General features: G+C 42.5%; 1 protein-coding gene across 1 annotated transcript in view; it reads left to right on the top strand.

Moving 5' to 3' along the window:
• ACTN3 (actinin alpha 3) overlaps positions 1 to 14,980 on the top strand; it is a 174,800-nt gene that overhangs the window by 131,622 nt on the left and 28,198 nt on the right. The window contains exon 15 of the mRNA XM_069207832.1: positions 10,277 to 10,459. Coding sequence (XP_069063933.1) covers positions 10,277 to 10,459 — 183 coding nt within the window. The remainder of the gene's footprint in view (positions 1 to 10,276; positions 10,460 to 14,980) is intronic.

Below are 14,980 nucleotides of genomic sequence, written 5' to 3' on the forward strand. Positions count from 1 at the left end.
AGTGTAATTTAGGGAAGTTAGAGGGGAATTTTTACCAGTGAGGCAAAGACATAGACCTTCACTATTAGTACAGTGTAATTCAATTTTCCTTTAGAGAGAGCCAAGATTACAATGGCAAAATCAGCATTTTGGGGTTTTTCCTCTTGGCGATTTTGCAAGGGGAAAAACGTATGGGAATCAGTGCATAAACACTGATTCCCACTGTTCCTTGGCTCTCACCTTGAAATGGTGAGATAATATTGCACACTATAATTATTAGAACCGAAGGGATTGGTAATCACCGGTGTACTGTCCCCAAACCACACATAATTAGAGCCACAGTGGTGGAGGCCTACCCGGAGGGTGTTGCAAAATCAATTTTTCTAAATAATATAGTATAAATCAAATCCTTCTGGAGGTATGGAATGAGAAATAATCTTGTAACCGATGCTGTGGAAGTGATGAATGTTTCTGGGCGTACAAAAGAGAGAGTGATGATGGCTTGCAAGAGAGTCGGAGAGGTCTATGATGCAGTAGATACAGACAATTAGAGAATCTCTGTCTCAGAAAGTTCATTGGTGAACAGAAGGCAATCTAGTAGTGAACTGTGGCTAGGTTATCTGAAATATGAGCTTAGAGGTTGGGGAATGGCATAGAAAGGAGAAAACGATTTGAGGTTTATCGGTGTACAAGGTGATAGAAGCCAAAAGGGAAATACAGTCACTTAATAGAGTTTTGAGGACAAGAGGAGAGGTCAGATTACAGAGCATTGAGGGTATCAACACATCAATGATTTGGTAGAGGTCACAGGAGAGGGAGACAATGGAGAATCAATTAGAGAGGTATGATTGCCTTTCGCAGTGATAACTAGTGTGGGAAGATTGTATATTAACAGTCTCAAATGCCAAAATTGAGGCACACTGATTGTGGATCATTGAGGTAATGACATTTGAAATGTAAGAAAGGTCTGTCTGGATTACAAACCAGACTCAAGAAACTTGATAGGCTTGTGTGTAAAAGGCTAGGATGTATGACATTTGAACACAAGTTCAGTGGTCATGGAAGTTAGGAGACAATGTGGTAGAGGGTTAGGATGAGTGAGGTGTGGATTTCTATAGAAATCAAAACAGAAGCATTTTGTACCCTAGACAAAACAAGGGATTGATCGAGAAAAGATGGTGAGTCATGAGAAAACTCTGGAAAATAGAGCTAGGTGTTTTATTGGGGACTGTGAGGGTGAGAGACATTACTGGACAGATAGATAGACTTCAGTTTGGAATCAAGCTGGATTAGGTGGTAGAAATGCCTTGGAAGTCTTCAGAAGTGTGTAGGCTGATCTGTTGTGAATTTCTTTGGTAACAGCTGCTATACTATGTATCTGAAAGTAGGTAGTGATTTTTAGAAATTAAGATATATGAGGGAACACTTGGAGAGAAAAACAAATGTGTGGGGTCTATAGTTCTGTGGATCACAGGAGAGGTTGCCATTCTTGATTGTGGGATCAAGCTTCATGGCAGGAGCTTGAAATGGGATGAAAACTGAGCACAGTAACATGATTAGTAGAGCCTTGTAAGCTTAGGGAGGGGCGTAGAGCAGCGTGGAGATTTGAGATAACATGGGTGGCAAAGACAGAAGAGAAGACGCAGAATTTTGCAATGGATAATGGTTGTTTCTGCTGGGAAGCAGGAGGCTGACTTTGCAGATGACGGTCTGAGTCGTGGATGCATTGTTAATTAATGAGGTATGGGAAATAAACTATTCTCTGTAATGGGATCTTCATGGTATTCATGAATGTTGAATAACTGTGCCTATGAGTGGAATCTGTAATAAAGAGGTTATCTCTTTTTTTAAATGATTATGCCTTTTTAAAGGCGCCTGTTCTTCCTTTTATAAAGGCAGTCACTTAAACGTTAAAGCTAAACGTTTGCAGTAGGAGTTGCCACACTTTCTAAATGCTCATTTTTAAATGACAAACTGAAAGAAAGGAAGTGAGTTGGAAGTAATGATTTACAGAGAGAAAACCTTTACTGTGTCTCTAAATACACAGACTGTCCCTCCTGGCCCAAAAGCCACTATTTTGGCTGAAGACTGCCAGTTTATTTTCCTGCTGTAAACATTTAGAATTCAAGGACAGTGGTCTTCACCATTTTTGCATATATCTTCCTAATTTCCAAACAGATTATCTTACATTTAAATGCCATTTGACACCTTTTGAATCAATCTTTCTCCCACAGTATTTTATTAGCGAGCTTGATTTTTTTGTATTTAACCACAGAATGCTTCTTGGTTTGTGCATCCTTTGCCTCCTTAAGATCCACAGAGTTCAGAGGTGCACAGTATGTCAGTAAAAGCCAGGAATTACAATGAAAGATTAGTAAATTATGGAACTCAGACTTATGGAATATTCCACTTATATGACTGACTTCGAAACAGGAGGTATTCTGCCAACCAAAACAATTGGGAATTGCTGATTTCACTTATGACATCACTTTGGATCTTCCCCTTGAGCAATGAAATAACAGACAAAAGAAAATTTGACTGTGGCATTTCCACTGTTGCCTTTCGGAGTCAAGAGGTGTGATCTTAAAGTCTTAGGGCCTCATTACGAATCTGATGGGCTGACAGAAGGCACACCATCCCCGTGGAGAAGAGACCGTCACGGAGCTGGGGGTCTCCCCCCAGGCTAATTACGAGGTTTCCACTCGGCTGACTGGCGGAAACTTCTGAAATCAGAGGTTTCTGCCGGTCAGCCCAGTGGAAACCGTGTGGCAGCATTGACCTCAGCTCTTCTTGGAGCCAAGGCCAATGCCGTTGCACAGAAGGTGCTTCCAGCACCCTCAGAATACACACTGCCTATGCATTCTGAGGGTGCTGGGCAGGAGGACCCCTCCCATGCTATGGACAGTGCAGGGGCCCCTCTGAGGCTCCCAGCACTGGCTTTCCACCAACCTTTCCATGGAGGTTGAACCACCATGGAAATGCTGGTGGTAACTAGACTCATGATCAGTCACCACAGAACCATGTTGCTTGCGGTGGCAGTGGTCAGGCCGCCAGGAGTGCGGTGGTCTGACCGTCGCCGTGAGGCTGGTGGTCTCCAGACCACCTGCCTAGTAATGAGGGCCTTAGTTGTTTAAGAAACCAAAACATTCAGAGTTTTGTTTGCCAAGGAAGACACTGAAATACATGCCAAATAATTCAGCTTAAAAGAAAACCCATCCTTCTCAACAGTAAGGCATTAGATGCCAAAACATATGCCATGGAAAGGTTCACTGTCAAGGCAGTCCAACAATTATTGTGAATGTGTACTAGAGACCTCCAAGACACTTATTTCCATATCCTGATGCCAAAATCCAGCTAGCTTCTAAAAATCTTGAGATACAAGAACCATTCTGCACCACAAATGTGATCCAAGACCTGCCTGTCCAAGTGAATGGCAGTAGTATCATCCTATCAGTGGTCTAGTTGCCGCTCTCTACACTCACTGGCCTATATTTAGCCCTGATGCAGGCAATGCGCAGGGGACGATACTGTTTGAGTAGACAGTGGCCACTCAGCTAGCGCTTTGTAAACAGTTTTATTTGTGGATAGCAGTAAACTTTGTATTGTTTTTATTCTGTTAAAGCTTTTGGTGCGTTTTTTTTTTAGCATTTATAGTTAGAGACTTCTTTTTAGCTTAACTAGCCTGTTAGATGGCTATTTCCTTCTTTGTTCCCCCCATCCCCCTGGGCCCGTGTACAGTGGCCTCGGGGACAGGGCTCTCTCTGTCTCGGTTCCTCTTTGATCTTAGTGTCTTTTGGGAATATCTTCGTGGGTTTTTGCTCGCGAAGGGTGCCATTTTTCCCCCTTTCCAATTTCACGCTACTGGACAACATTTTATTTATTCAGCGGTCTAGTTGCCGCTCTCCACACTCACAGGCCTATATTTAGCCCCGATGCAGGCAACGTGCAGCGGGCGTGCCGCTGGCACGCCTAAGGCAAGCCCATCTGTGCCCGTCCTTACATGCCAGGTCGGGCTTGGGGTCTGGCCCCCCTGTCCTTCTGGATAAGAAAGTAGTTTCTTACTCGTCCTACCTCCTCCACGCTCTGAGGCCGGTCTCCCTGAGCACTTGCACCCATAGTTCTGACCCCACAATCGTTATAGGCCCTTGCACCAAATGCCACTGGTCCCCCAGCCAACATGGAATAATGATGATCCTTTGATCTAGAATGGAAACAAATGCACCTTCCTCCTAGCAAATTGTCGCTCCCTGGCTGCACATAAATTGGATATACAACTGCTCTTGGATGAGCTTTCACCTACTGTCCTTTTTCTCACAGAGACCTGGCTTCATGAGGGTTCTGCTCCTGATATTGCTCTGGTCTTACCTCATGGCTATCTGATAAATAGGCTTGATAGAGTGTCCGCCAGAGGTGGAGGTATTGCCATTATCTACAGAGGTTAAAGGTTAACTCACATCCTATGCAGTTACTAGGCTGTGAAAGTATGTACTTCTCTATCACTCTGAATCCTCTATTTACTTTCTCTGGTGCTCTAGTTTATCATCCTCCGGGTCCCCCTGAAAACTTCCTACGTTCCCGCTCAGATCACATTGCTGAGCTAACATGCACTAAACCCAACTTCACATTGCTGGGTGATTTTAATATTCACGATGAGGACATAAATAACTCCTCTGCCAGATCTTTACTTCTGGATATGGATTCTCTAGACCTGGTGCAATTGATCAAGGGCCCTACGCAGGCGAAGGGGCATTTCATTGACTTAATTTTTTTAAACATCAAGGAGTTGATCTCCTCTCCTCTTCTTCCTCTGGCCTGGTCTGACCACTTTCTGATACCTTCAATTTAGCAATTCCTACCTCCAGAAGACTCTCCCACAATATAGTTCTTCCCTTCCAACGCTGGCATAATCTCAAAGCCAATGCCTGGATTAACACTTTGGAGAGGTTGAAACCTTCCATCATGGATACGACTATGGACTTGTTAGAAACATTTAATTGCTGGATTACAACTAACTTAGATGTGCTACTACCTTGTTCTATTAAAACCGGAGGATGTCGTAGGAAAGGCGCTCCTTGGTTTTCCCCTCACCTTCAACATCTCAAAAGAGAATGTAGGAAATTGGAAAGAAGATGGCGAAAATCCTATGATGATTCCTTAAAACAAGGATACGGAGGAGCCATTAGGGCCTACCACGCAGAAATTAAAGTTGCCCAATCTACCTATTATACGGCAAAACTCGAGTTGGCGTCGAACTCCCCTAAGGAGATTTTTCAGATATTTAAGGAAATTACCCAGCTGCAACTGAACTCTCTTTTAATGGAGGCTTCCCAAGAACATAGCAATAACCTTGCAATTTTCTTTCAACAAAAAGTTCTAGACATCTATTCGACTTTTCCTACTGCTGATGCTCAGTTATCGGAGGTGATGGGACAGCAGTCTGTGTTTCCCGCCACCTTTTTGGAATTTCTTCCTATATCTGAAGACTCTGTGCTGAAATCTCTTACCACTCTTAAATCAGGTTCCCCTCTCGATCCTGCCCCCCCTTTTGTGTTGGCATTAGGTGCTTCAGTTACTGTACCTTTTATTACTAACCTTTTGAACTCCTCACTGTCTTGGAGCACAGTACCAGAAGAATGGAAACATGCCATTGTTAATTAAACCTCTTCTGAAAAAACGTAACTTAGACGCTGCCCTGCCTAGTAATTATATACCTATATCATTGTTGCCTGCTCTCTCCGAAATAATTGAAAGGCATGTTAACGCTCTACTGTCCCGCTTTGTAGAAGATAATAATATCCTTCATCCTACCCAGATGGGTTTTAGACCCTGTCATAGCACAGAGTCAGCTTTGATTGCAGACACAGAAGAGGCAAAAAGGCGCCTGGATCAGGGCCTTGTGACAGCAATCATTCTTCTTGATCTTAGTGTGGCATTTCATATGGTGGACCCCGGCATATTACTTGACAAAATACGAGCGATTGGAATTTCGGGTTCAGACCTAGACTGGATCACATCCTTCATTAAGGGTAGATCGTATCAGGTCTTGGGCAGGTCTTATTTTTCCTACCCAGTCAAGAATAGCTGTGTAGTGCCTCAGGGGTCCTCTCTTAGTCCCACCTTATTTAACATTTATATTTTACCTTTTGCAGAAGTTGTTAAGCCATTTGGGCTGTCCTTAGTGTTATACGCGGATGACACACAGCTGGTAATATCACTATCTACAAAGTCCAGCGCAAACGGCCCATCACTTGCCCCATGCCTTCAAGCTGTGGTGGCATGGATGTCCCTAAGTAGGCTGAAACTCAACGATATTAAGACTGAAGAGATGATACTTGGACATCACTCACAGCTGAGATCTAATCCTTCCATCTTGGAAAAACTGGGCAGTCTTCGGCCTCCTAAAGAACTTAGTAATAGTCTGGGAGTCTTGCTCGACCCTCAACTCACTATGATTCACCAGGTCTACAAGGTCTCTGCAACCTCTTTTGGTTAGCTCAGGCATTTGAGCAAGGTTTTTAGAATCCTCCCTTTTGCTACCAAAACACTCATTATACAGGCCATGATTAGCTCGTGTCTGGACTATGCTAATGCCCATATATTGGATCCCCCAAATTTGTGATCAAGAAGCTGCAGGTGGTGCAGAATGCCTCGGCCCACCTGCTTTTAAACATACTGGGGAATTAATCAGTTAAATCAGCAATTTCCTCTGTTCACTGGCTTCCTGTGGCACATCGGATCGAATTCAAGACCCTGTTATATTCAAAGAGCCTTGCATAATAGAGGTCCATCTTTGCTTAGGACATTGGCTTCCTTTTATACACCTTCTAGACATCTTAGGTCCTCTACTGTCTCCCTAGCCTAGTCTAGATGGGGTAGAAGTTCTCTGGCCTATCAGGGGGCCAAGCTATGGAACTCATTATCACTCAGTCTGCACCTCAGTAGCCATGAGCTATCCTTCCGGAAGGCTCTTAAAACTTTACTGTTCAAAGCATAACCTCTTGCTTTCAGCGCTGGGAGGCCTTCAAGTAGTCATGCTCTCTATAAATTGGCATAACATAACATAACATAATATATCTTAGAAGGAAAGGCATATCACTTTACTCTTACCTGAATGACTGGCTGATAATATCCAACTCAAATCAATAATCCTTCATGATTTCCAGACTGCAGTGACAACTATGAAGAAGTCTGGATCTACTTGTAGGCTTAACAAGTCAACAGCTTCCTGTTTGACTGAAGAATAATCTAATGGCTTGTCAAAACTAGTTTCTTCCCAGAATGACAGCCCTTTGAAAGCACTAAATTTGAGATTTCATATAAGACCTCGCTGAGATTTCGTAAAAGACCACTGGAGTCACTGCCTGGAAAAATGTGAAGAGAAATCATGGTTCTTGATCGCAGCTTTGTGGTCTATTACTTGGTGGACATAGAATGAGAAAAAAATGAATTGAGAAACACTGGGCTTCTCACTACTTGGCAGCCCACTTCAGTGAGCTGCGTATTCATGGCATGGTTTCACAAGAAGTTGTTGCATCACATAAACAAGATGGAATTGAGGACTATTTAGGTGACTTTAAGGTCTCTTTTTTCAGCACCACCATACAACTTGCCTTTGAAATTAATGAATAAAACAGCAGTGGTGTAAAACTCAACCTGGCTAGCACTGGTTCATCACATGGAACATGTGTGTCACAGTAGTCATACTGTTCCAAACACAAAATGAGCAAGCACATTCTCTAAGCAGTATCATCACAAAGAAAATATGAATGGATTCTCTCTAAATAATCAGTACTGATGAGGACTACAATATACCTTTTCACAATGAACAAAAAAACAAAATGGCACGATTTGTATACAAATTCCTGGAGATCAGATTCAGAGGTGATGTATCTTTGCTTACCTGATTAAAAATATTTCACTGCTTTCCCACCAATCCTCTTGACCCAAAGCCAATCATTGCCCTGAAACAGGCCAAGACAAGAATGATCTTAACTGCCTCTGAGTGGCCTCAATAGTAATAGTTCACATATCTGTTTCACGTGTTAAACCACTTACAAGTGACAACTGTGCAGACAGATTCACCCATTATAATTCTTGTCTGCATATTTCTTCACTATCCTAGTGACCGAGGATTTTTATAGTCTTGTGAATTTTTTTTATCAGTGATCAGAAATCCTGGTGCCACTTGGTGCTGAATGTTGTTTTGCAAAGGCTTCTAGATTGTTAATCAGAGCCCATGTATGAAGCCAGTTTAGAACTTTTTTTACTGGGAAAGTTTGTTTTTTCCTACCAATACCTATCCAAGTAGGGTATTATGAAAATCTATCTCTTGTACTCAAAACACCTGATAGTGTCCCACATAAGTAAGGTTGTCTTAAGAAACCACACAAACTTTCTCTCCAAAGGTATCTAGGTCTTCCATGTACATCTAAGTGCATCACCACCAACCATTTTTTTTTCCAAAATCTGTTGTCTTAGAGAGAAATGTTTCTACACAGTTTAGATATGAAAAGGAGTGTGTAGTATTTCTAAGGCAGGACAGGGGGGACTGGAAATTCTGAACAATTGTTTATGGGGTTTGGGTATGGCCCATCCATAGAAGGATGCCCACTTTGAAGCAGTCAGTATTCAGCTAAGTTGTATCCTGTAAATGAACATGTAGTAAATAGGAATGCCTCAAAGGATGGTTTTTGTGTAGGAAGACGCGCCTTCCTACACAAACAAAATGCAGTCTGTCACACACAACACTTACATGCAAAGGTGCCTGCATTGTGCCAGGCAGCACTCAGCACACCAGCTCAAAGAGAAAGCAGGAATGTGTCATATCCTAGTAGACATGACACATTCGTGCCCTCTCCCTGTCACACAGCTCAGCAAGTTGTCTTGCACCATTGTGTTGTGTGGCATTTTGATAAATCTGGCCCACTGTGTCTGAAACTGTAAAGTCAAGGTGAATCCATCTGTGTGATTGGAGACAAACAAATATTTTTAGGGCTGTGGTACAGAAGGAGCTGGGCAGAACATGTGTGTTGTCAGTTGTCATTCAGTTTAGCATTGAAGTCACTGAATATAATTAAGGTACTTTAGAGTGGTAATAGAGTCCAGGAAGGTATCTAGATCATCTAAGAATGTTTCAGTCCATCATCAGACTGGTAAATTACCAGAATATGGACCTTGATAGGAAGGAGAAATATGAAAAGGAGGAGCCAGTCTGGAGTTTCTGTGGTGTGAATTGTTGAAGAGGAGTATGGCTCCACCTTTCGGAGTGATGACATAGACAGTGTGTAAGGCTGTCATGGTCGGATGGGGTGTGGGAGTCAGTGTTCAGTAATAATTGTGGACTTTTTAAAGATTTACTTGGAATTCATAGGTAGAGCTAAATGTAGATAGTGTTGAGTTGTAACGCTTGGAGGATGCTCTGTGTTGCATCATAGACAGAAATACAGATTAGTGTGTTGGTGTCAAGATATGGGCAGTAGAATAATGTTGGTGGTGACGGAGTCTAGTAGATCAGTAAGGTGCAGAGGCAAAACCGTGTCGGCTAGCAGAGATGGGGGAACGTGTTCACATAAAACTGAGGTCTGATGTCAAGGCACAGGTCAATTAAACTGAAAACAAATTGGAAGATACACAAAGTGCAAGGCACCAAACAGTCAGAAGGACATAGTTATCTGGGTGCAGGAGATAGAGTTACGGTGCAGGGGGCATTCTTTGCTCCACAAATGGACACTGGTCACAGTGGTGCAGTGCGTTGATCATATTAGCACCACTGACTCAGAGTGTGCATGTAAGAGAATAGGAAATCCATGTACTGATAATGCAAGGGTGGAGAATAGGCAATATAGAATGCCATTGAGTTCTCCGAGATATGAACTTTATTGCAAATGGTACAGCAACCTGTGGATATCTTGGGCCCCAGAAAGCTAGCTAGAGAAATAAAGGTTCTAAATCTAAGATGGAAAAGACAGATTACCTGAAATCCAAACTGCAGATTGGAAATAGGAATAGTCATGCTCAAAGAGTAAAAGCTGTGTTGGTTTGGAAAGGAGAGTCCAACTTAGAGGTTTATGTAGATGAACTGCAAAGCACCAAGCAATGGACTTGTTTGGCACCAGGTCTCTATGTTATGTTAGGAAATTCTTGTGTAATGGTCTAAGCTGTTTAAAAAGAGAGACTCTAAGTCTGGAAGCTATGGGACATGAGAGATCTGTATATTTGGTCATTTCATTATTAGGCGAGGTTTGAGGCTTTAATTTTTCCATGTGAGATGTCAGTTTCTTCCCCTTTTATCTCACAGAGTCTGATCACTGCTCATGAACAGTTCAAGGCTACCCTTCCAGAGGCAGACAAGGAGAAGATGGCCATCCTTGGAATCCAAGCTGAGATTCAGAAGATTGCCCAGACATATGGAATCAAACTCTCTGGCATTAACCCCTACACTAACCTCACTCATCTGGACATCTCCAACAAGTGGGAATCTGTAAGTGAACCATTTAAATTGAGAGTGATTACATGCAACAGACCTCTTCTGGTACATTAAACTCTTAACTGCTAAGACATAGGTATGTGATCCTCGCCCATGACTAGTTTCAGAATTACCCCCTGTTGCATGATAAAATACTCAAGTTGTTCTATTGGGCAATAAAAAGAATGTGCGCAGATACACGTGTAAAAAAGGTCACTTCTTAAAAATGTAAAAACCTGCTGCTCTAACAGAAAATAAAAATATCAAGATTGTCTATCTTGAAATAGTTGGTAATGAACTCCTCACAACTCACCTCCAGGAAATGTAGTTTTAGTATGATGAAAATATAAAAACCAGTGGCTAATTTATATAGCTTTTACCCAAAATGACTAAGGGCCTGATTTATAACTCAGTGGATGGATTACTCAATCACAATGGTGACGGATATCCCGTCCGCTGAAATCGAAATCCCATAGGACATAACAGAGTTAGATTTAAGTGCACAGGATATCCGTCACCATTGTGAAGGAGTAACCTGTCCAGTGAGTTCTAAATCAGACCCTAAGTTTGCAACTTTTTTGTGGTTTTTTTTATTTCTTTCAAGGTGTTTTGCTGAGTTTTAGCGGATAACATGAGGACTAAGGCAATTCTTAAACAAATAGGGACAGGTATGCTGCATTGGTTTTGTCATAGCATAACTGATTCATGTTAGGTAGCTGTAAACTAAAATGTGAGGAAAGAAATTATGTACAACTCTTCAATTCTGACTTTTAGGCCCTTCACATAACTTATTAGGGGGAAAAGCCATATTTTCATAAGTGTATGTTCCTAAAGATGCATTGCTTTAGAAGTGCTAGCATTAAACCTGCATTCCAATGCTAAAGGCTGCATCTGAAGATTTTATACCGGGTCACATAGGGCCAACCACTAGTGTAAAATTGGCAGTATGTTGCTATGGAAACAATAGCACAATAGCACGTCCAAAATGAGCGCAGATAATTTTTTTTGCATTATATTCCTAATTGTTATACATGTAGGTGTAAATTGTGCATAAATACCATGAAAACCTGCGCAAATAACGTTTGGGCAGTCTGTAATTTATAGTTGTAATTTACACCTTGCGTATGTCTATCTTGTCCAATGTTTCTTACTCTGTGTGCACTTACTTGCCTGACAGAAATAGGAAAACAAGCATGCATTGGCTTCTAATCCTAGTGCGTAGGATGCTTTCCAGATGCATAACTTTGATTACTTTCTGGCCGCTTGGCCAAGAATTACTCAGTTTATAAATCTTAGGATTTCCTTGCTGGTAACCTATTGTTATACAGGTAAGCAACTTTTTCTTTCTGGTGGAGATTCTTCCTAGATTCATGACTTCAAAGTAATTCTTTCCCTGGCATCCGGATATTATTATGATGCTATGAATCTGGTGAAGATATCCACTCTAGAGGGCGACTGTTAGAAGTAAGTAACTTCTTCCCTGAATTGGCACTTACCTCACAAGAGATCTTTTCTCAAAGTTATTCCCATTCTTCACCACCTTTTGCTCCTTTTATGTAATCAGCAGTACACTTTGTGCTCCTAGTCATTTTCATGAATATTTCCAAAGGAATGTGGAACTCGCCGATTTTCACTCTGTACAATTCCACAGAGTTATATAAAAATTACAAGATTCCGCAGAATTCACCAACGGACGGAAAATGTGCAGCTGGCACTGCAATCTAGCCCGAGTAGTGCGAGTAGCCCTGAAACCAGCACAAACAGACCATGCATTCCACAGCCATTCAAGTTCATTTGCTGCCCCTCGGGTAAAATATGCGCAGTAGAGCTACTCGAACGGAAGCCCACTGACTGTGAATGCCGGCAACAGCCCGCATGAGAAAACTGTGCCACGGGACACCAAACTCGCTTGCATATTCTGGAGCCTCGTAGGAGAAAAGAATTGCCACGGAGGATTGGCACAATTTACTCAGAACTTTGCGTTAAGGAGTAATGCAGAGTGTCCAAACTTTTGCCAATTCCACTGGCGGAACAGAATATTTCACCCAGCCCTAGTGTCAATGTATTTACTGAGATCTTTGTAAACAACATTGATCAATTTCCAGTGATCATTAAACATTAACAAGCATATAAAGGAGTTCACCTACCAAAATCCAAACTGGCTTCATTATGTCCATGTCATCATCATCATAGGTTTATAGTTTCAGCAATTATGCAATAACAAATAAAAACATTCCCTAGCCCAAACAATATAAACATGCCAACATGAAAGCAGCCTATGAACAAATCCAATGATACTTCTCATTGCATATTAGCATCATCATCAAAACTTAATTATTTCTCACTGGGATAACAGTGCATTACAATGCAACACATAAAACCATTTAAAATGCATAAAAACGGAATACATTAATAATATCCTTAATAAAATATCATGATCCAGTGTTTAGTAAGGCATGTTTCAAATCCTAAAATTAGTACACAATAAAAAGTTCCTAACCAATTTAAAGTTCTAGACAAAAAGAGCTAACTTAGCAGGTACTCCGTAGTAACAGCAAGGAATGTAGGAATCCAAGAGAAATTAGCAGTACAATATTAAACTCTATCAGGCCTAATAATGATCTTGCATACTTCTGTAAAGTGCAAACTATGTAATTGTATTAGAGTGACCAATGCATAAATACTTCAGAAGCATCTAAATGACAGTGTGCAATATAATGGAAAAACTGGACCAGCCAACAATGGGATTCAATACTACAGTGATGGATAATGTCTTAATTCCAGTTTAATGTGGCCTTTGCATTTATGAAGAAACCTTTTACAGACTCAATTTCCATGCTTGCATCCAATTTTGCCAATCGAATCAGCAAAAGTACTAAATTACAGAGCCCATTGATCAACTGCCAGATCAGTAATTAGCTTGTATACACTTTATGTGTCTTAACCACAGGGCCTTTTGGCATTTGGCTATACCAAAAACACTACCCTGCTTGTATCGGTTGCCAATAGTCTAAACGCCTCCATGTACTTTCTGGTGCCCAAATTACTGCAGGGTGGTACAATCCACTTTTTCCAGAGGCTGTGAAAAGATGGACAAAAGAATAGAATATGAGGTAATGATATTGAACTCCCTAGGCATGCAAGGAATAGATCATCGGCAACACCCTTCTCTTGCCATTTGCTGCTAAGAGTTTCGTGAGTAGAGATCCATACCTAAATAGCAAGTACAACTTCCCTGCCAGTTGTGGGGGCAATTTCATCGACTGTGCTTTTATACTACTCTGGAAATCATACACAGTTTCTAAGGAGAGGACCAGTATAGCTCTAGGCCGAATTTCTGGAGTAGATCCTTGGCAGTTCGATACCAAGGGATTTTTTTACAGCCTGGTAAGCCATAAGGTCTCTAAGGCCCACCTGATATGATTCTAGAGCTGGGGTAGACCAAAATCGGTGCCAAAAAGTAAGTAGTCTACACTCAGTTTTTTGAGAGATCCTTCTTTGGGCAAGTCTAGAAAAAGAGGGGTCAATTGGATACTCAAAGGAAGATTTAAGAGATCTTAAAAACCTGTGCTCGACTAAAGTAAGACTGTGTTCGTTCAACCCCATAACTCCACCCCATACATGACTGACCCCACAGCCTTGATGGTGTAGATCTCGAGGACTAGGGCCACCCTTCTAGATGTAGTTTTCCTATGAATCTTTGCTATGCATATAGGGGGTCATTACGACATTGGCGGGCGGCATAAGCCGTCCGCCAAGATCTGACCGCCATGCGGCTGCCAATGCGGCCACACCCCACCACGGCCATTTGAGATCCCTGCTGGGCCGGCGGGCGGAAACCAGGTTTCCGCCCGCTGGCCCAGTGGGTATCACGGCCGCAACATAGGAGCCGGCTCCAAATGGAGCCGGTGGTGTTGCGGCCGTGCGAGGGGTGCAGTTGCACCCGTCGCGCTTTTCACTGTCTGCACACCAGACAGTGAAAAGCCGCATGGGGCCCCCAGGGGCCCCACGACTCCCCGTACCTCCAGCCTTTTCCTGGCGGTTCAGACCGCCAGAAAAAGGCTGGCAGTCGGGGACTCGTAATCCCCTGGGCAGCGCTGCAAGCAGCGTTGCCCTGGCGGATTACATCCGCCGGGGCCATTGTGGCGGTAAACCGCCGGCTCAGGCGGTGCGACGGCGGCGCTACCGCCGTGGTCAAAATACGCCGGGAGGCACCGCCAGCCTGTTGGCGGTGCTCCCGTCGTTTTGGCTCTGCGGTTATAATACCGCCAGGGTCATAATGACCACCATAGTGTGCTGAATTAAGGACAACAGTGCCTTTTCCAAACGCAGTGCCCAGCACAAATTTGGTGTAAGTCTTCTGCATAGATAGTAAAATTTGGCCACCTCGTCTATTGGGTTGTCACCCACTAGCAGATGTCTCTTGCATCGAGTCACCTTCTATTTGGAAATAATACCATACATTTGTTCTTGGAGCTGTTAAGCTCCAAGCACCATTCTTTAGAAATCACTTGGAAGGACTTCAGTAGCTATGGC

This window comes from Pleurodeles waltl, chromosome 9, assembly GCF_031143425.1.
Source record: "Pleurodeles waltl isolate 20211129_DDA chromosome 9, aPleWal1.hap1.20221129, whole genome shotgun sequence".
Lineage (NCBI taxonomy): Eukaryota > Metazoa > Chordata > Amphibia > Caudata > Salamandridae > Pleurodeles > Pleurodeles waltl.